Genomic DNA, 23,144 nt, shown 5'->3' on the forward strand with positions numbered 1-23,144 from the left:
TAGCATTGCACATTGTGACTTAAGGTTGGTTTGGAGCTAGTTAGCCATAAAAACCCATTTCACCGAGTTCTTGACACACAGTGCTTGCGCTGAAGTTGCTTCCAGAGGAAGTTCTGTCATGAGTGATGCAAGAGAAGATGGGCAATTCTCACATGTTGGCTCCACTCTGTCAGTTCTCTTGGTCTATTTCGTGGCTGAGCTATTGTTCCTATACTCTTCCATTTCACAATCACTTACAGTTGGCAGGGGCAGATTTAGCAGGGCAGAAATTTCTCAAACTGACTTTCGGCAAAGGTGGGATTCTATCACAGTACTGGGCTTTTTTGTATGACCCATTCTATGGCCAGTGTGTGTGGAGATTGTGTAGCATGACTGTGCACTTGATTTTTTATGTCTGTTATCATTGATTAAGTCATTAGACTAGGTATCCACATACTTTTGGCCATATAGTGTGTTTTAACACAATGCAAAAGGTGATCAGAGTCTAAATGGAGATACAAGGTTTATGGATGACAGCAACAGTCAGAGACCACTCTCGGTTTCTTTAATTAACACTTAAAGCAGTCATTAAGTACTAGGTTCCAAAACTGGACTTAAAAAATGAATAAAAGACACAGAGGATACGGGACTCCTAACAACCACCTGCAAGACCTGACCCCCAAAACTGTCCCCATCAGATAAACAGCACTTTAAGCTTTCATCTTTAAGAGAGGAGAAAATCAATCCATCCTTCCACTGTAAATAGACAACTCAGCGCCGTGGATCTGAAAGGATGTGTAGCTGTCAAGAAGAACCTCACTGAGAAAAGGAGACAGACACATCAAACAAAGAAGCTGCTGGTGGCCTCAGAACAATGACTGACCACCCCAGAGTCCAGGCCTCAACATCACTTCACAAGATGCTAAACCAGCTTCTAAGACTGAACTTTGGAGGTGTGGCTCCAAGATTGCTTTGAAAAGCTGAAAGCGAGTCTCTTGAAAAGAACGGAAGCAGGCATAAATCAAAGACCTTGTAAACTCTTGTGTGTGTTTCGTAAAACTTAGGAATTAAATTCTTTAAAAAAAACAATCGCACGCTGCTCATAGTGTGCAGATTTGAGCCACTAGGGGGCGACACTGTACAGCACTCGCCAACAAAGCAGCTATAAAGCGTCTCATTCTCGCTTGTTTATTCCCACCCGTATTCGGGAAAGTCCCGCCCTCTGTGCGCTAGGATTGGCTACCAGTTCGTGCTCGAAAGCAGCCCGCTGATAGGCGGATTCTGTGCGAGGTGGCACCACTCGCCAATCCTTACCCAGAAGGTGGGGGCGCTTCCAACCAATCACAGATCAGCGAGGCGGGCCTTTCCCGAATACGAGTGGGGGAAAAAATAACGCTCCAGTTGGAGTTGCCCCCCATCCGGAAACCCCGTTCAATTCCCACACAGCAAAGTTGGGGCTGCAGTTTTTTTTCACCAGCACCAGCATTAGCGGAAAAAAGGGCTTTTGGAAGATCGATATGGCCTTGTAGGCTTCTCTAGATACTTATCACACCTCCTACATCCACTTTTTTCACCTCCTCCGGGCCGTTTATCCCAGTGAAAGCAGAGGAGGTGCAGATGTGCTTGGCTCTTTTTCTCGGACTTTTCTCGGGACTGTGGTTGTTGTTGTAAACATGCAGCCTCCGCCAAGGAAGGTAAAACGGCTCCTGTTCCTCTCTCACGCGAAATAAACAACGTACTTTAAGCTTTAGAGGAAAGTTTACCTCACAGTTTGTCTCAAAAGTGCCGTAGCTAATTGAAAAAGACGAGGCTGAAGTTTGGCTGACCATTCGCCAGCTTCGTATTCGAATTTTCCCGTTCCACCTTAAATAGTGCAGCAGTTACATTCTGGCGCCTGAGGCGCCAGAATGTAACTGCTGCACTATTTAAGGTGGAACGGGAAAATTCGAATACCGAAGCTGACTTCAGCTAACGTTGCAGCTGTGATTCGTAGTTATTATTTCCTACATTTCTTGACACTTAATTATGTACTTATTCCAGCAGTTTGAACAGAGTGTGAGCTAAAATCTAGAAAGAGCCAACAGGAGATCAGTCCAGCTGAGGTAGCTAACGCTAACTGTGTAAGAAAGCTATGTTAGTGTAAATTAAATTTAGTTTAAATCTATATTCTTACCAAATTCCCACAGCTTTAAATAAATAGATGTAGGACAATTTTTTTCCTGTGGAAAATGTAGCCAAAATATAGTCCCTAAAAATGTAACAAATTCAAACTGCAGGCCAGTTTGAAATGTGCTGACTTGATCAGTTTTGTCTGGAATAAAACTGCAAAATCCTTAAAAACTCCTTAAATTAAAAAAAAAATGTGTCTGCTGATTTAAAAAATAGCAATAGTAATAAATAGCCTGTAAAGCCATATAGGCTTATTCTGGCTCCCTGGCTGTGCCTTAAAGGGAAGCTCCACCAATATTTCAAAAAGTCTGAATCATTCAGGCTTTGAGATGTAAACAGAGTCATTCGGAGAGGTTTGGTGTGAAAGGGTTAATTGTAGAGGCTGCTTTCTTCGCGTGTGATGTGGACGATGGCACAATAGAGGTTCATGTGAAAAAATGACTTTTCTGTAGGGACTGTTTTGCCTTAAAACACCCGTCATGTATCCCTCTGCCTCGAATGGGTTGAAGTGCGTCGATTAAAAATGTTTTAGACCAGATCTTTATAACGAGTCTACCGTAGAACGGCGTCTCGGACATGAGGTGGAGTGTTCGGGACCGCTTTGAGGGAGGTTTTAGAGGTTGGACGTCTGGTTCCCATCATCACCACTGCGAACAGCTCTGACTCGGCATGTTTCTCTAGAAGTGGAGCGTTTCGTGCCAAACCGCTCGGAATGAACTTCTTTACATTTCAACCGTTGAATTATGTTGAGTGTTTGAAAAGTTGGTGGAGTTTTCCTTTAAGAGCCTTTTCAAGTTTATTTGAAAACTTCTAGGCCCATTTAAAGATCCCCGTGGGAATAACAGCATGTGTGATTATGAGTGGTAGTTGTAGGAGGTCCTATGGAGTAACGGCAAAGTAGACGTATGTGTGTATGGATATATATACAAACATATATATAGATATGTACACTCACCGCCCACTTTATTAGGCTGGTGAAAGGCTGGACCCCCTTTTGCCGTCAGAACTGCTTTAATTCTTCGTGGCAGACTTTCAACAAGGTGTTGGAAACGTTCCTCAGAGATTCTGGTTGGTTATTTGAGCTCCTGCTGCCTTTCTATCATCTGGAACCAGTCTGCCCATTCTCCTCTGACCTCTCACATCAACAAGGCATTTTCGTCCACACAACTGACCGCTCACTGGATATTTCCTCTGTTTCGGACCGTTCTCTGTAAACCCTGGAGATGGTTGTGCGTGAAAATCCCAGTAGATCAGCAGTTTCTGAAATACTCAGACCAGCCCGTCTGGCACCGACAACCACGCCACGTTCAAAGCCCCTTAAATCTCCTTTCTTCCCCGTTCTGATGCTCGGTCTGCACTTCAGCAAGTCGTCTTGACCACCTCTACATGCCTAAATGCACTGAGTTGCAGCCGTGTGATTGGCTGATTAGCTATTTGTGTTAACAAGCAACTGAACAGGTGTAACTAATAAAGTGGCCGGGGGGGGGGGTGTGTGTGTGTGTGTGTGTGTGTGTGTGTGTGTGTGTGTGTGTGTAACCTTGTATCTCCATTTTTGTTTTTGACATAATTTGAAAAGGTCTCTTGCTCTTTACATATAAAATTCATGATGAATGGACCAGAAGAAATAGTGCAAAATGACTTTGTTGGGAGGGGGTGGGGGGGTTCTGGTTATATATGTATATATATATATATGCCATTGAGTAACAGTCTATATAACCTGTCCTGCAGGTGAAAGTCAGCCAGGAGCTGAAGCACACACATGCAGAGCAGTTGAGCAGACTCCATGTGAAACACCAGACTGACTGTGACCTTCTGGAAGACCTGAGGTAAGGCCATCAGAGATCACCACCGTCAGACTAATGGGACTGTACAGTATGTCACTGCACAAATGACGCGTCATGGCTGTGTACACTCCCGGAAAAAAGGTCCCAAATAGAGAAGCACCTGTACGACTTTTTCGCCCCCAATACCGATTTCATATACCGAGTATCAGTAACGATCGAACGTTCTTCAGTTTAAAACCAGCACACCTCATTTAATGCGCTGTTACAGTTTAAGAGCTACTTCCAGAACAACTCCATTTTCTGAAATATCGGTAACTAAGCATTTTGAAAGCGAGACATAACGGCCACACATTTCACATTCTGAATTTATTTCACGGCTATGGAATAAGTCGGTATAGGCGTCTTAACTGTTACTGTCTCAGAGTCACACAATGTCAGTTGGGTTACATTTTTAAGGCTGCATTAAATGATAAAAGTCTAAAGGGCTGGAATAGTTACTTGCTGGTGAAGTCGGTGAGAAGCACAGCAGAATTAGAAAATTCCTCCTGCTCAGGGATTTTATTTGGACGCTTGTTAAGAAAGACACTGCACCACTTTGTAGAGAAACACTTTGTGCATTTGTAATTCGCCAAAAAAACACAAATTTAATCTCATTTTTGAATGATACTTTTTGGGATGCTGTGTCTAAAAAACGGTACCTGTATTGGATTGTTTAATATCAGTACCTAATATTATTATCAGTACCTAATATTAGTACCTTTCAGGGTCCAGTGCTGGTCACTGGGATGGTGCCCTCATTGCAGCGTGGTTCGTTTTTTAAACTGGGATTTTCAAGTTTTAAGTTGAGTTGGCTCACCTTGTTTTCCCTCCAGGCTTGTCATTTTATTCATTATTTAAACTGATGCAGAGGCCAGTAGTTTTGAGAGTGAAAAAGTCTGTAATATGTTTTTTTTTTACTTATGTTAATTCAATTTTACTTTTTACTTAGTTAATTCAAGTTTTAATCACTGAGTACGAAATCTGTGCCCGTGTTTTCTCTGTCTGTCTGTCCAGGTTTGTCTAAAATGTGGTTTTGTACATTTATCCTCAGAGGTGAAGGTGTGCTGTGGGGCCTTTTAGACAAGCGTTGACTGGACTTAGGCAAGCCTAGTCAATGCACTGCTGTTTACAGGACTTCTGAAATCACCCCAGGCTCTTTTGGGAGTTCCTCTCAGAGTCTGTGAAACTCGTACATGTGTATGTTTGTATATGTCAGGTTGGGGGGTGGGGGTGGGGGGTGGGGGGCGTCATATGTCCCATATCTCTCATTTGGATCGTCTCTCTCAGCTGAAAACCTCGTAGCTCCATTTTTTTTGTCTTTATTACATGCTAATAAGCACATTAGAAATCAAGAAAGTTATAACTTAGTTCTAAGTTATATAAGAAAGTTAATTCTTCTGTAAAGTTACTATTTTAAAGATTAAAGAAGGTGTTTTGTTCAACTGTGACGATATGAGATTACACATATGTGTGAATAAAATGTCCAGTGTGTATTACGCATGTAATTACTCGTGTAATAATAGCAGGCCCCATATATTATTATTATTATTATTTGTAAGTACATATGTGTAATAAAGACGGCAGGTGCCATATGGCTTCTAACCATATACTGTGGCTGTCAGCACAAAATCTTGTTTTTTTGCCAATTTTATAAGTTGTTTTATTTTATTTTGCATATTTTTCTTCTCCTGAAATATTATATATGTTTTTGAGATGCGAGGTTTTGTTCTGACAGTGACAGTATGTAAGTAACTATGAGTAATAATAAAATAAACCATATGTATTATACATGTAATTGTATATATGTAATAATAATAGTCAATTCCAAATGCTTTATTTATTTATGTGCATTCAGTTAATAATAATATATTCTCTGTGTATTAAATATAGCTGTCTTTATTTATATCTATAGTCATGATTTTAGGGGGACTCACTGACATGGGAATCCTGGCCAATATCCAGTGTTTCTCCTGTATATATCGGCCAATGTTGATACATAGACAGTTATAAAATGTAGAAAATGTCCACCTGCATTAGCAAAATATGACATTTATTTCTGTAGAGCTGCAGCAAAATAAATATAACGCAGATATTTTAAGGCCCAGCGTCACCTAAACATCCTGCAATGAATACATCGTCAAATATTGGTTTGAGGTATTTATAAGTTTCTATACATTTCCGATATTTATATTTCAGCAGATATCTCTGCCAATACGATGTGGTTCATGCATCATTGTGCATCACTTAGGCTGCGTTTACTCAGCAAATGCTTGTCGTCCTTTACATTGTATGCAAATTTCATGAAGGATGGACCAAAAGAAACATCCCGAAACAACTTGGAAGAAATTCTGGTTCCATTGACTTCCATTAAAAGCAGAGTTTGTTCTTTCCTCCTCCTGTAAAGTTTGAGGTTTTGTTCCGACATCAGTGAAATGTTCCTTTTACGTAGAATAAGAACCGTGTACGTTCTGTTTTCTTCAGTTGTGTAATTTTGGTCCTGTCCTACAAATGAAACACACACATGTGCATGTGTGCACGCAGGACTGCAGAACTCACATATAGCTCTAAGTGGGTTGGAAAGGAGTTCAGCTTTCATACCGAACTGACACTGTTAGTAAGACATGCCCAACTCGGAGCACCGCAGCGCAGTGATGTAATCCTCTGGTCCATAGCTCTCCGCTTACGTCAGTGCGGAATGATAATGCAGTTCATCCACTGTGATATAACATCACATCCAGCTGTATTCCCACTTTTCCCAAAACAAAATGAGATGATTCACGTGTACACGCACTACTGCGCAGAATCAGTATTTAGTGTCCACTCTTTGCTTTTATTACAGCTTCCATTCTTTTCAGGAGACTCACTTTCAGTTTTCCCAAGAAATCTGCAGCCACACCTCCAAGGTTCAGTCTTAGAAGCTGGTTGCATTTCCTGCTTCTCACAATCCACATTTATCTTCCGTTCATTCAGCTTCTGTTGTTTTCAGTTTCACTTTTAGTTTCCCAAAGAATCTGCAGACGCACCCCCAAAGTTCAGTCTCAGAAGCTGGTCAATGATTTTCTGAAGCAATCAAACCCATTCAGTGGTGCTGAGGTCTGGACTCTGGGGTGGTCAGTCCATCGTTCAGCTTCTTTGTTTGGTGTGTCCGTCTCCTTTTCTCAGTGAGGTTCTTCTTGAACAGCTACACATCCTTTCAGACTCATAGCGCTGAGTGGTCTTCTCACAGTGGAGGGACGGGCAGGAACGTCTCTAATCTCCTCAGAAACATTGAAAAAATGAATAGCTTGCACGTAACCCTTGTGTGGTGTTCAGGTCTGTGGGACCCGTTTTCAGTGTTTACCAAAAGAGAAAATGGTGTGATTTATTATTATTTCAACCTCGGATTCTCGGCCTTTGCTCATTTTCTGTGAAGGACATAAAAAATAACCCATTTTCAGTGTCTTCACTCTGTTCACCCCCCCACATTTACATTACACCTAGTGGTGCTGGGCTGAACCTGCGGGGAGTAAAAGTGTGGAGGTGCTGTATCCAGCGTTCTGTTCTCCTCCTACATGGCCTGCTGTTTTTGTGTGTGTGTGTGTGTGTGTGTGTGTGTTTGTGTGTGTGTGTGTGTGTGTGTGTGAGAGAAAACATGGACAGGCTGCTGACTGGCTACAGCTGCTAAAAGAGAGCCCTATGCTGGACACTTGTGATATTTGAAACATCTGATATTTTACATAAATTGTTATGGCTGTATTGATTGAAAACAATAATGCGGTGGGTCCACCAGACCACCGAGTAACAAACACATCAACACCACACAAGAGTTAATGGCTGTTTTGACTGGCAATGAAGTAAATGGGGGCGTCTGGCTGTATATTGCATCAACACAGTTATACAGTAGGAAAACTGAGAGACACGATTGTGTTGATGTAACATGTTTTATTCAGTCTGTTTAATGTACACACGTTGTAAGTAAACACAGTACATCACTCTGTTCGGTGTTTGAATTCTGTTCTGATTTGGACTCTCGCGTTTGTGTCTTTCCTCCAGAACATACAGCCAGAAGAAGGCCGTTATAGAAAAGGACTATGCCCAGGTAAGTCCTACTGCACTCTAACCAGCAGTGCTTTGCATTTAAGGGAGTATAGTTTACATTTGCATATGATTTGCTCATTTTCCTGACTGCACTGTGTAAATAATGGGGATAGTGTTCTGTGTGCTGGAAAGCTGAAGGTGATGACGAGAAAGACCACATAATGTACTGATGGAGTCTGAGAGGAGCTCCGTATAATATTGGGAATGATGTATGTAGTCTGTTTACATATAGGGATGCACAATTAGTCATGTTTGAAATATAATCATCATTTTTGGCTTCCTTGACTGTAATTATATTACATGTAGGGTGACTGACTGTGGTATTATAGTATCGTGATGTAATTGCCATTTCTAGGGAGGCGTGACTCCTTTTCCTTTTGTAGCATACTGTGCAGTTGTGTGGTACATTATTCAGTCTCACTCAATGTGACAAAAGTCAGTCTCGTCTCAGTTTAAATCCGAAGTTTTATAGAACTGATGGAAAATAGGCTACAGTGTGAAGAAAAACACCAAATGCAGTCAGACCGTTTGGTTCCTGAAGGCTAAAATTAAGAATTTGCGGCCACAGTTATGTAAACGCAGTGGTGTGCAAAAATTTGAATTGACCCCCGGTCAAATTGCATGTTTTGTTGACTTGAAGTAAAACAGGGAAGGCTGCTGAACAGCCAGTAGTGCTGGTGTGTCCGTCTACAGGCCTGTCGCTGCACCTCTGAGTCATCGTCATGATGATCTCCATGGACAATCCACACCTCATCCACACCAACAGACTCACTCTGACCTTACAGCACCTTCAGTCCAGCAAATCTATGCTTGCATGTATACATTGACATGTTATACATCTTGTATCCATATCTTGTATAATCTGGAAGATTTTCATATTAATATTCTATCTCTCGTGTATCTTCATCTCATCTATTTATCTATCTCAGACTCACTAACTACTAACTCACTAATTACTTTACAACTGCACAATGGAAATAGTGCAGTAGTGTATATTGTGCATGTGTATTTATATATTTAGAGTCTGTGTTTGTATATTTATTTTCTTTTTAATAATAAATAATAAGTGTGATTCGATTTGAGGAAATAAACCTGACTATGGCATTTTCTGCTAATTTCAGTGCCCAGTTTCTCTTAATTTGCTGAGTTCTAACATGTTGGAGAATATTTAGAGCTAAATTAGCTGCAGTAATAACTGCAGTAATAACTGGTCTGACTGCGATTGAAATCTACTTTCCTTGCAATACGATTCAGTCCTTCTTGTGTTTGGTAGTCAGTGCACTGCGTGAGCAGGAAAACTGTTTTGACGCTGAGCTTTTCAAAGGATGACACAGCGCGAGAAAGACTGTTTTGTTTGAGAAAACCACAGCAATGTCTGTGTTTTAGCTTTTGCTCAGTCTGATACAAGCCAAATGTTTTGATTTTCCTTCTCCCTTCCGCTCCGTCTCGGGCCGGTCTGGCCTCCACATGTACTCGCACATGAACCAGCTTTCAGAATTTTTTCTGGAAGAAAAAAAAAAAAAGCGACATAATGCCATGATGTCACCCTGTCAGCCTCACAGTGGTATGTGTTGAGGTTAAAGGAGGCATTCAGTGGGCGCTGTAGACAGTGACGTCCACGCTAGCGGAGTGTTTCTGCTCGTGATTGTGAGCCTCGCTGGGCTGAGCGTTCAGAAATGTCTTTTTGGGAGTGTTTCTGCACACGCATATTGGATTTATTGACTGCGGTCAGCTATGAATGGCTGTCATTGAGATGTTTTGAGTTTGAAGCTGGATTGCCTTACGGTTCTCCTGTCTGTCTGGCGCTGACTTTGACTTGGTTTGTTATCTCTGTGGAATGTACATCTGCAGAGCGGAAAGCTCAGGCCTTTGCTTTCTGCTGGAGAGGCCTTTGGTACTTTCTGAGGCTGAAGCTTTGTGTGGCCAGAATCTCCTCTGGGGTTTATGTGAGCCGTGTGTATACGCTAGAACACAAGGCCCAAACATTGTGAACGTTTTGTGAGTGATACCAATTTTAGACGGATAAAAATTCTGATAACTGATGAGACCAGCCTGGATTGTCTGATACGGTCAAAGATTAAACATCGGTAGTGGTTGAACATCAGTAGAAAGTCTCAGGGCAGGGCTGGAGCTTCTCAGAATTCTTAGCTGCTCTTAAGTGACCTTCTGGACCCCCTGGGCTGAAACCAGAAAAAATGAGTCTTTACACGTTTTATATTTTAGTGGGTTGCTTTCCTGATTTTAGGTTTACTGGGTGTTGATTATTCACAGACTAATCACGGTCATTTGCACCCCTAGGATAAAACGTTTAGTAAATCATATATTTCATACACTCACCAGACACTTCATTAAGTCCACCTCCTTGTTTCTACACTCTGTCCACTTTATCAGCTCCACTTACTGTATAGCTGCACTCTGTAGTTCTACAGTTACAGACTGTAGTCCATCTGTTTCTCTGATACTTTGTTAGCCCCCTTTTACCCTGTTCTTCAGTGGTCAGGACCCCACAAGACCAGAATGATTTAATGAATGTTTGATTTTGACACTTTTGTAGACCTGTTTAATCTTTGTTTTTGGTTTTTCGTCAATAATGCCACTTATTTGAGCACTTTCAGAGAAAGATGGTCCGCATCCTCATTTCGTATAAACATTTAATTAAGCTTGGCCACATTATACGTGTTTTTCTTCTTTTGGCCGTGTTTATTATGTTCAGATTTACCAGTTCAGTCTGTAAAGCTGTAAAAGAAGCGGTCTCTATAAAGTAACCAGCTTTCCTCATATCACAGGAATCTGTTTCTTAGGGTATAAAACAGACCATTAATTAGCACTGATTTGTTGACAAGCTTTTTGGCAATAAATCCATGAGACACCTAATATAATCTGATATTTTTGTTATATTGGTCGAGCATATATATATATATATATATATAGGTTTATAAAATAGAGATATACATGCAGACACAAAAACACTGAGAATCCTGTTGTTTTAACCTCATTAGGACAGAATGCCATGCTTGTAGAACCTGTGCCATCCTGTCGAAAATGCTGAGTCTGCGTTATGTGGGGAGGCTGGGACGAGAGTGGTAGATTGAGAGGACGGAAAGGAAGGAAAAAGACCTTGGCTGGAAATGCTTCTGTAACTCACAGCTGTGCGGTACGATGACCTGTAGAACAGAGACAAAAGTGCAGGATTCAGGATTTTTTTCTTTTTCTTTCAGGATTTTTACTTTTGGCAGTAATGTGTTAATGTAACTTGAGCCAAACTGATGTGCGAATCTGATCTCATCAGTCACTGATGTGATTAAAAAATTCAACAAGATTCAACAAGATCCTGCTCACATTCGTCTGCGTCATTCATTTAGGCAAAGGTGGGAAATAACTAGTTACATTCACTCAGTTACATCTACTCGAGTACCATGTTTGAGTCCAACTGATATAGTTGTGCCAGCCTTCACTTTGCCAGCTTGGTAGCCTCGTGTGATAGAGGGATATTATTAGGGAGGAATTGCTTTTGAAAAAAAAAATGGGAAAAATAGGCTGCTGTGCGACCAAGCTGGGCGATATTGTTGTAGCTAAACAATACTGTAGGGTAAAGCTGGGAAAAACAGTGTTTAAGTGATGCCAGTTCTGTATGACTGCATGTCTTAGAATATCCAGCATCAGCATAGGAACTGGATTTATTAGGCTCGTTTGTTCTCCATGGGATTTTTGGTCTAAAACATAACGATAAAGCTCCAAACTGAGAAACCGCACACAGCACAGGATAGACTAAAATACATCTGAATAAATAGATTCCCTCACACATATAAAAACTTTAACTTCAAACTATCTTTTAAAGACTCTTATAGGGATGGGTAGATAGACAGACGGTCAGACAGACGGATAATTTTATTAATCCCAGAGGGCAAGGCGTCTATTACAGCAGCACTAGGCACAGTAAAGACCTAAGAAACGAGCAAAAGTATCGTCATACGCTATTCACAGATGCATAAGTTGGAGAATGAAAGATATAAAATAAAATACTAAGTCAACCATAAATATAATGTGGAGTACAAAGGGAAGTAAGTTAAATTGCATACATACTATGCAGGTGACTGTGTAGTGGTGTGTGTCCCATCCAGTAAGTGAACCGAGTGACTATGCCCTGTAATATGTTAACAGTTGTGCGATATGCATGGGTTTATAAACAAGTGGCAGTGAGTGTATAGTCATGTGGGTAGAGAGGTTTAATGTCCAGCTGGTACTCAGTGGGCCTGTCCTGTCAGTGGGTCAGTATATAATCATATAAGATATGGTTATTTTGGCCAATACGTGTGCAGAAATTAGAGGGCGAAAAATTCTGATAACCCCTTTTATTAGTAGTAGTGGATAGTAGTTTTAGTTAAACAAGGTTTTACTGAGAGATGTGATTTACAGTTTCTTAATACATCCATGCTGTGGGGGCAGAGCTAACCCATCCATGAAGTGAAACACCACATACACACTAGTGAATACACACACACACTAGGGGGCAGTGAGCACACTGGCCCGGAGCGGTGGGCAGCCCTATCCACAGCGCCCGGGGAGCAGTTGGGGGTTAGGTGTTTTGCTCAAGGACACCTCAGTCATGGACTGTCGGTGCTGGGGATCGAACCGGCGACCTTCCGGTTACCTAACCTCCAGCCCACGACCGCCCTTAGCATGTTGTTCTTATTTTTTTATTGGTTCTCCGAATAATAAATAAAAATTATATATATATATATATATATATATATATATATATATATATATATATATATATATATATATATATATATATATATATGTATATATACACACACACACACACACACACTATGTTTACAAAGGTATTCGCTCGTCTGCCTTCACATACATATGAACTTGAGTGACATTCCATTCTAAATCCATAGGGTTTAATATGATGTTGGCCCACCCTTTGCAGCTATAACCGCTTCAACTCTCTGGGAAGGCTTTCCACAAGGGTTAGGAGTGTTTATGGGAATTTTTGACCGTTCTTCCAGAAGCGCATTTGTGAGGTAAGACACTGATGTTGGACGAGAAGGTCTGGCTCACAGTCTCCGCTCTAATTCATCTCAAAGGTGTTCTACTGGGTTGAGGTCAGGACTCTGTGCAGGCCAGTCAAGTTCTTCCACACCAAACAGGCTCATCCGTGTCTTTATGGACCTGCTTTGTGCACTGGTGCGCAGTCATGTTGGAACAGGAAGGGGCCGTCCCCAAACTGTTCCCACAAAGTTGGGAGCATGAAATTGTCCAACATCTCTTGGTGCTGAAGCTTTAAGAGTTCCTGTCACTGGAACTAAGGGGCCGAGCCCAACTCCTGGAAAACAACCCCACACCATGATCCCCCCTCCACCAAACTTTACACTTGGCACAATGCAGTCAGACAAGTCGGACCAAAAAGCGAAGAAAAGCCTTACTTCTTGTGCTGATAGATGTCTTGATAAGCGGTCTTTGGTCTTTCGTTCATCTGCTTAAGCTTTTTACTTGAGTTATTATTTCACAGAAGTAGCAATACTTTTACTTGCGCATGGGCGGCTCTACACACCTCTGCTTTTACTCAGTCTGATGTAAATGTCTTGGGCATGAAACCTAAGACTGCTGCTGCTTTAATAACCAACAAGAAACTCACTGAAATGTTTCTTCGATGTCTGATAGCATTTCAGCCAGAGCAGGAGTGCTCTAACACAGACCGCTCTGTTCGAAAGGGTTATAAGACGTGCGTGTTGGCACACAGAGCCAGAGCAACATCAGTGGACCTCGGCTTGTCGTCTAACGCCGCCCTTCACTCGGTTATTAATTGGCATAATTGTTGCACAGTCTGGGCCTGTTCTTGCTTGGCGCATCCATCTTTCATGCTTTACTGACTCAAAACAAACTGAACCGTTTGTCCAAATGCGCGGGGTTTTGGTTCATTCATGCACTTGTCAAATTGAATTAGATTCTGAATCATGTACTTTTTCCCGACTGTAGTGTTGCTGCCTCACAGCTTTGAGGAAGTTCTAATGCTGATGTAGCTCCGTTTGGAGTGACCGTGAGTGTTAAAGCATAGCAAGATAACCTCAGTGTCTTCCTGTATTTTTCCTCTTTGTTTTTAATCCTGGGGGCACTCATGGGCTGGAGGTTAGGGAACCAGGCTTATAACCGGAAGGTCACCGTCTTAAAAATGATGAATGCATTAAACTTCACCAAAAAAAAACAGTCGCTGTTTAAATAGAAGTTCTGTCATTTTTGGAAATGTTTCTGTATTTTATTGCTTAGGGTGCAATAGGCAATTGTTTCCGCTAGACAGACCTAATAAAACCACTTTTCGAGAAGATGATGGCACTACTACAGCAAGTGGATCAGACACAGCAGTGCTGCTGGAGTTTTTAAACACTCGTTGTCCACTCTATTACAAACCCCCCACCTTGTTGATGCACCTTGTAGTAGCTCATCTGTTGCTGTACAGTTTGAATTAGTCATCCTCTAGTCCTTCATCAGTGGTCGCAATGACCCTGTTGGCTGGATGTTTGTGGTTCTCAGTCCAGCTGAGGTGTTTAATGATCCCAGCAGCACTGCTGTGTCTGATCCACTTGTGTGTTAGTGTGTGTTGTGCTGGTACAACCACCAGTGTCGGTGTCACTGATTCAGCCACCTAAGTAATACCTGGTCTGTGGTGGTGCTTTGGGGGTCCTGACCACTGAAGAACAGGGTGAAAGGGGGTAACAAAGTATCAGAGAAACAGATGGACTACAGTCTGTAACTGTAGAACTAGTCCACCTATAGAGTAAGTGGAGCTGATAAAGTGGACAGTGAGTGTAGAAACAAGGTAGACATATGTAATAGTTGTCGGTCAGTGTAACATCAGATGCTGTCAATAATCTGTTTCATGATGTAAGATTTTCTTATTTGAATTTTCAAGAACAAAGTCCACTGTTTTCAGATGGAGTTCTGATAACACATTCATGAGAACACCCCCCCCCACACACACACACACATATATATACACACACACACACACTACACATAATGCATTTGCTGATTCAAGCCAGCCTCCCTTCCTTTTCCCCCTCAGCCTTGCCCTTTGAGCCATGAATTGTTTTATTACCTGCATCTTTCATGGCTTCCTGCCTTAGCCTGATCTTCAACACGCAGATAACCATAAGCCCTGGAACACAATTCAGTCCAGTGTAGTAATAATGTGAGAGAGTCCTATGATCTGCTAACGATTTGCAAATTTTTTATATTTATATCGTCACTGATTTCCCTACGTGCATGTAAGAAACTAATGTGTACGAATGAATAGAGTAGCACATGTTAAAATGTGAAGCCTTGCCAAATCCTGTTACGTAAGGCTGTTATAAATACCCCTAATAAAAGATTGGTGACTGATACGTGGCCCAAGTGCTATTCTGCTTTTCTGATTCAGCGTCCAGGTGTCATAGCACGGCAGCTGGAGACATGCTTCAGTTAAAGGCGAAGCGTACAAGAGACTCCAGTGTCTCCTCATTTGAATTAAGATCCTCCAGATCCACCACCTGCATGGGCCTGGTTGTCCTAAATGGCCTGTGAGTAGAGAAGCCCCTCTCATCCTCATCCTCTCTCCTCCTATGGGCTATTGAGATGGGGCTGTTGGACTGGCAGAGTCCTAGCTCACTCTGACAATGCCGGTTTGTGGTGTCCGGGCCTGGCTCTGACCCCGGGCCCAGGGCTCTTTCAGAGCCTGGAAGTAGATCAGGGCACACTGTTCTCTGTATTCAGGGAGGAATGCAGATAGCAGTGTCTCTTCCCTGTCATTTAAAGCTCTGTGGAGGCCTACAGGCTAAGGGTGGGCGATGTGGTGAAAATGTAACACCACATTGCTGAAAGACATTCTTATGTGGAACAAGTTCAGTTGGAACGAATGAATTAGAACCAGCAAAGCAGTAGAGCCCCATTTAAAGTCAGCCTGAAATCAAAATGTAACTCTTATTATCGACTTCGTTGCACCAGTCAGGCATAACATCATGACCACCTCCTTGTTTTGACGCCCATTGTCCATTTCATCAGCTACACTTTCTGGACCCCCTGGGCTGAAACCAGAAAAAATGAGTCTTTACACGTTTTATATTTTAATGGGTTGCTTTCCTGATTTTAGGTTTACTGGGTGTTGATTAATCACAGACTAATCACGGTCATTTGCACCCCTAGGATAAAACGTTTAGTAAATCATACATTTCATACACTCACCAGACACTTCATTAAGTCCACCTCCTTGTTTTGACGCCCATTGTCCATTTCATCAGCTACACTTACTGTATAGCTGCTCTTTGTAGTTCTACAGTTACAGACTGTAGTCCATCTGTTTCTCTGCCCCCTTTTACCCTGTTCTTCAGTGGCCAGGACACCCATGCACCCTCACAGAGCAGGTACTATTTGGGTGGTGGATCGTTCTCAGCACTGCAGTAACACTGACGTGGTGGTGTGTTAGTGTGTGTTGTGCTGGTACGAGTGGATCAGACACAGCAGTGCTGCTGGAGTTTTTTTTTCAGCATTAGTGATGCCTACAATGTACTAAAGTGTATCGTAACGTAATCTTGATAATTATAACACATCGTCATGTCGACCACCACCGCTATAGGCTTCTTCGCCGAGTTCTCTCTCTGTTTTCTGGCAGCTCAGCTTGGTGTAGTAATTGATTTCAGTTGGTTAATCAGTCAGGCAGTGGCAGTGGCAGTGACTCAAGTCGGTCGACCAAATACACAGGCCTGTATTTTCTATACAGAGATGCATTGAGGATGTGTTATCGTAACAGGCCTGTGTCAAATATAATAACTGAATATTTTTACTGATACTGTAATTGCAAATATTAGTTGCGTAAGAGCTATTAGTGATTATGATTAGTGATTATGATTCTAACTATCATATCACTGGAACGTTTGGTGACCACTGAGACAGATGTTTACTATTAATTAGTTTTGATTGGCATATGATTTGTACCTCTTTGCCTTTGTACCTCTTTTCCTTTTGAAACAGGGATAGACATTTTAATATAGTGGTAACTTAATTTTTCCCACAAATATTGTATATGTTCATTAACACTGCCAGCACATCGCTGCTGTCGGAACAAAACCTCGTATCTCCGAAGTGATAACTTCACAGGAGAAGGGAAAAAAAGCTACTTTACTTTTAATGGAAGTCAATGGAACCAGAATTTTTCCGAAGTTGTTTTGGCCCGTTTCTTTTGGTCCATCCTTCATGAAATTTACATACAATGTAAAGGACGACAAGCATTTGCAAATTATGTCAAAAACTGAAAAAACGACAAAAAAGGAGGTGTGAGGTTTTCTTCCAGCTGCAGCGATATGTAAGATTTATATGACTGTAAATTCCTTTGCAAGCAAAATAGTGTCTTTGCTTCTTTTCCTATAGTGTATATACACATATACTGAATGTCCTCTGTGACTTCTGCCTTTGCCGAACTTCCACACGGTTCATGAACCACAGTGAATAAATGTAAAATATTATTGCTCTCACATTGCTGCCAATGTTATTTTTACTTTTTCACCGTTTACCCTGCAGTGCTATTTCAGTTCCTCTGCCAGAGCTTTAATGTTATCTGGGGGATGGGGGGGGGGGGGGTGGTGGTCAAATTAGTTGCATTTTATACAAACATGCTTCAGTACCATGTCCAAGAGCTTTTGGCTTCATGTCAAATGTTTTTTATATCAAGTGCTTTTTGACACAGAATGAATGATTACTGAAGAAAGGAGGATGAAATATTGCTTAAAAGCATTTTTTTCCTTCGTAGGCACTACAGAAGCTGGCCTCGCAGTACCTGAAGAGGGACTGGCCTGGGGTCCAGGGAACCCCAGAGGAACAGAAAGACTACAGGTAAGGGAAGACTCAGCAAAATTTGGGGTTTGTTCGGGTCACCAACCCATTTCTGCACTCATGAAAGTAATCCACTGAATTTTCTTCAGTCAAATTGATTTAAATAACACAGTTATTGCCAAAATCAAGTAAAGTCAAAGGATTGCTTTTTTCTTTGTGCGTTGTTGTTGTGTTCTTCTTCAGTTTTCCTCTAGTTTGTCTAATTTTCTGCTTTACAAAGAGATCGGAAAGCCTGTATGTGTGTGTGCAGGAACGTTTGCACGGTATGGAGGGCGTATTTGGAGGGTGTGGTGAAAGTGACCCAGTCTCGGATCAGTGGCTGCGACAGCTACAGGAGCCAGGTCTCCGAGCCAATCAAAACCGTCCGCGCCCACAAAGAGCAGCAGCTGAAGAAGGTACATGCGTCAAGCTAATGAACACCATCAGTGAACTTAAGCTGCTGTAATAAAGTTATTTATCATTCAGGGCTGGACGAGTATCCTATTGTGAATCTAGCACTATTTAGTGAGACACCTTTCAAATATATAGCAGATACAGTAATGCACACCTGTTTAGACCAAAACATCCATAGAATGTCAAGGGGAAATGATCAAAGCCATTTTTTTGGGACTTTTAAAGGTGCATATGAATATTTGCACATTACAGAGGCCAGTGTTGTGATTATTAGAGCTTTTCACTTCATGCAAGTTGAAGAGTTTCAGTTATTAGCTGCAAGCACTCAGTATACAAACGTTAACCCCTATAAAACACCTGTCAGGTTCAACAGCTGTTCAACAAAAAAAATGAGCCTTTCATTATAGAAAAACAGTCAAAAAGACTGAAGACGGAACTGAGGCACTATATGCAGTAAAAATAGCTGGCAACTTCAAGTGAAGTAGCTGTAGCTGTCCAAACTACATGCTAGCTAACTGTGTCAGGTTGCTGTGCCTTTTCTTTAAACGCCGTGTTTACTTCAGTTTTGTCGAGCTTCAGTTTTGTCCTTCAGTCTGAAGGCTTTTCTGTAATGATAGGCTCGTTATTTAAATTAAAATGGCTTTTTTATGTGTTTGTATTTTTTCTAAGGGCAAAATTTCACGAGTGGTAAGGCTTGAGTCAGCGAGTATGAGATGAGGTGCACGTTTGTCTACATGCAGCTTAGTTTAAGTCGCTGTCCCCCAGTCTTGGGCAGTAAAACCTAATGCATCATATGTTGTGCAGCCCTGTTAAGTTTCTGGTAATTTCACTCTCTCAGTGTATCGAGCAGCTGACACGGGTTCAGGCCGAGCTGCAGGACACAGTGAAGGACCTGACCAAGTCCAGGAAAAAGTACCAAGAGGCGGAGCAGATGGCCCAAGCTGTGAGGGAAAAAGCAGACATGGAGGCCAAGTATGTTTTCTGAACCTGTCTGATTCACTGCATGATATTAAGTTAAGTGATACTTTATTAATCCCACAACCGGGGAAATTCCACCTCCGCATTTAACCCATCCGTGAAGTGAAACACCGCATACACACTAGTGAATACACACACACACACACTAGGGGGCAGTGAGCACACTTGCCCGGAGCGGTGGGCAGCCCTATCCACAATGCCTGGAGAGCAGTTAGGGGTTAGGTGTCTTGCTCAAGGACACCTCAGTCATGGACTGTCGGCACTGGGGATCAATCCGGCGACCTTCCTGTCACAAGGCCAGTTCCCTAACCTCCGGCCCACGGCTGCCCCTATTAACTGCCCTATATTAACTCCTATTGAAGCTTATTGGTTTCTAAGGTGAACAGCACCTTTCCACATGGGTTAGAATCTCTCTTCTAATAAGCCAGTGAAATCTAATTGCCCCTTGTTGATGGTGTACTTATGCTTAATGATAGCGTTTCCATGTTAAGTGTAAGGTAGAAAGGTTACCAGACTACCACGTACTGACAGTGAAGAGCATGCAGCTTGTCTATGGTCGAGTCTACGGACATTCACACCCCAAAACAGACTAAATTACACAAATATTTGAAAAACATTCAAAGTACCTGGTGGCCTGTAGAGACTGTTAATTGTGGAATTGCGAAACAGTTTCGGAGTTTTAGGCTAAAACAGCTATAGCAATATTCGTAAGCTCTTTTTGGCAGTATCTGTGGTGTTTCTCTTCAAATCTATGCCGAATAGACATGCTGTTGCAAAACCATTGCATTAGGGCACAACCTGAGTCGCAGTGTTTGATCAATATTTTTTCACGGCTCTTCAGAAGTTTTATCTTTATAGCACACTTCTTTGAAGTGCTCTTGTTTATAACTGCAGATTGAGCCTGGGGACATTTCCCTTTGGCATAAGGCATGAATAATATTGTGGTCTCCTTGCAGTTTAGAAGAGTTTAAAGCCTGAGTGCAGAATTTGTTAAACAAGCGCTACCCTCCCCAACTCACAAACACATTTCTACACCGGCCTAATACGTGTAATTTGAGAGAGGACGGAGAGCGGAGGGTTTAGGATGGCAGTGCTCTGGAATTGGAATGGTCTGTGAAAAATAAGGGAAGTCTCACCTGAAGACAGGGCAGATATAAAAGTTTGCACTGAGCGTTTGGGCATCGAAGCCAATGAATCAAGACTTTGTAGTGTTTATTGGTTTTGTTTGTTGTTAATACTGTGCTACTGTTAATCCGTTGTTGTTGTTGTTATTGTTTATTGCTAATACATTGTATTTACAATAAAGAAGCAGGCTTCGGTACTAAAAAACAGTCAGGTGTTGCTTTTTGCCACGAGTCTCCCACGCCCACTTGGTTTTTCATTATACCAGTCAAACCCAGGAATGATATGCTGGGATCCTCGTTTTTGGTCAGCCAGACTAAAGATTTTCATTACTCGATCTCTCTGACCCACTTCCATCTTCGTCTGTCTTTAAATAGTTAACCCTACAGATTTGTCATTTGGATTGCTTTACAGCAGCATGTGTTAAAAGCTGCGACGTGTCTTTCAGTATTCCTTTCTAAACGAGTCCCAATAAAGAGTGAAGCCGTTTACCTTTAATGCAAACTGACAACCTGCTTGGCAGAACGTCACATCCCCTTGGAACCGAGTTTCAGGGGGTAGTGGATGAAGTCTTTCCCTATGAAATGGGACAACCCTCAAATAAACAACATTGTCATTAACAGGCAGTGCTTTGTAGGCAACCCCACCAATCTGCAGTGATAGCAGAGGAGGGTGAAGTTCAGCAAGCTGGCTGTTGGGGTGGCTTTGGGGGTGGGCGATTTTTTTATAAGGACCATAATACATTGAAACATATTTAAACTTAGGGGTGAAACGGGATTGGGGCTTAGATTTCTTTCAATCTAGTTTTGAGTGCTTTTTTTTGCAGTCATCATCGTTTTCTGATTGCTTGTACAGGCCAGCACTACCGCTGATAGTAAAATTCAAGAGACTAACGTACCTGTTCTATCCCTCTATGGCTCAAGGTCAAAACTCAGTCTCTTCCAGTCCCGATCCAGTTTAAAAAGAGCAAGTGTGAAGGTGAGTACAAGAATAACGACCACATTGCCCGTTTATTCATTAATATTTCTACTCCACTTTAGATTTTTCCTTGAGCATGAAAGTGAATTTGTCACACATGAACTGGCGTCCTTTTCTTTTCAGTTGAAAGCCAAGAGGAATGAATGTAACTCCAAAGCAACCCATGCCAGGAACGAGTACCTGCTCACCCTGGCAGCAACCAACGCCCACCAAGGCCGTTACTACGGGACTGATCTGATCAGCTGCATTAAGGTGGCACCAAACCCTTACTTACTTCTGGCAATAGCGTCACCACAAACAGTGAAAACAGCCTGGCTAATATGTGGAAACACAACACAAAATATTGAAATAACCGAAAGTGATGATGAACGATGCGTCTTTATTCAGGGTCTTTGTGAGATGTTCACTCAGGCTCAGGTCCGAGTGAATATGTCACATCTAGCCCTTTAATGCCAAGACAAAAAAAACGACAGCATGTCTGCCTTTCAGTTTACTTTTCTCAGTTTAATGCGATTGCGCAGTGTAATGTAGCGTTTACTTTCATATGTAAAGAGCATGATGTCACAAAACCGAAGATTTGTAGATTTTTAATGAGTTTGTCACAAACTGTCCCTTTGAGCAAACCAGCAAATCCATTGGACTATATTTTGATTGTTACTATTATGAAACCAATCAATAAAATCAGCCAATCAGCGCTTAAGTCCGGTCTACGCTACATGATTTTTAGCCCGATTTGAGCCCCGATTTTAACCTTCGGACAAATTTTTACGATGTGAGGAGATTTTCCTGGTCAATTGATTGACAGCGCAGATGATTTAGTCACACGAGAGGTGAAATGAGTCCATCTTTAGCCCTACAGTTGAGCTCTGGACTGATCTGAGGGAGTGTGAGATGGTGAGTGACGTAACTGTGATTAAGGCAACAGCCGATAAGAAACCTAGGAGAGGGTGTGTGTGCACGCCACAGTGGACGAAAGAGATGAACACAAGAAAACGAGAGCCTTTATAAAGTTTATTAAGCACATCCTGGCCGTCAAAGAAAACAAACAAACTAATAGATTGTTGACCAAATCAAGATTTGCTTCACAGTTCAAGCAGATAACAAAACCGAAGCGCTTTACATTTGGACATATAATGAGAAAACCAAACCACTGGAAAAAGCAATTGTAGTCAGAATGGCTGAAGGCAAAAGAGAGTGAGGATGGCCAGCAATAAGATGGAAATTCTTGAGAAACATATATAGCTGCCAGCAGTTGGAAACAACAGCACTTAACAATAATAACGGTAAAATATTTATTATGTAAGGACCCAGATATTAAGGCCTTCTCTTTACAGTTTCAGTTCAGCTGCCAGTTTGTAGTAAAATATTTCTCCAGCTCTCAATTTGAGACACATATTCATCCCCAGTTTGTGTTTTCACTGTGTAAAAGCACAAACAGGTCCAGCTCAGTTTACCTTGGCTTGTATCACACACAAAATCTTCCTTTCTGAATGTGTGCTCAGAAGCGATGTGGTGCATGGTGCTTCTTTTATACAGTGATAGGAACAGAAAGATCCAGTTCCTCGTGTTGACGCTTAACATGGACACACACACACACATGTCCAAACTACTGTGGTGGCGTGTTTTAACGAATCAAAGGGGATTTCGCCAAAATCTCTGAACGTATTGCTGGGATAATGTTAGGCAGGACAGGGTTAAACTCAGCCTTGTACATACTTGCAGTGAAGAATGATTACTCAGTGTTTTGGTATG

The 23,144-nt window shown here is 41.8% G+C and overlaps 1 protein-coding gene across 1 annotated transcript in view; it reads left to right on the top strand.

Annotated features, from left to right (window-relative positions):
- Positions 1 to 1,397: 1,397 nt before the first annotated feature.
- The window catches only part of si:ch211-176g13.8 (F-BAR and double SH3 domains protein 2), a 38,833-nt gene continuing 17,086 nt past the window's right edge, over positions 1,398 to 23,144 (top strand). The window contains exons 1-8 of the mRNA XM_017707755.2: positions 1,398 to 1,673; positions 3,877 to 3,974; positions 8,004 to 8,049; positions 17,839 to 17,921; positions 18,172 to 18,316; positions 19,153 to 19,286; positions 21,338 to 21,392; positions 21,516 to 21,644. Coding sequence (XP_017563244.1) covers positions 1,653 to 1,673; positions 3,877 to 3,974; positions 8,004 to 8,049; positions 17,839 to 17,921; positions 18,172 to 18,316; positions 19,153 to 19,286; positions 21,338 to 21,392; positions 21,516 to 21,644 — 711 coding nt within the window. The 5' untranslated portion in view covers positions 1,398 to 1,652. The remainder of the gene's footprint in view (positions 1,674 to 3,876; positions 3,975 to 8,003; positions 8,050 to 17,838; positions 17,922 to 18,171; positions 18,317 to 19,152; positions 19,287 to 21,337; positions 21,393 to 21,515; positions 21,645 to 23,144) is intronic.

This window comes from Pygocentrus nattereri, chromosome 18, assembly GCF_015220715.1.
Source record: "Pygocentrus nattereri isolate fPygNat1 chromosome 18, fPygNat1.pri, whole genome shotgun sequence".
NCBI lineage: Eukaryota > Metazoa > Chordata > Actinopteri > Characiformes > Serrasalmidae > Pygocentrus > Pygocentrus nattereri.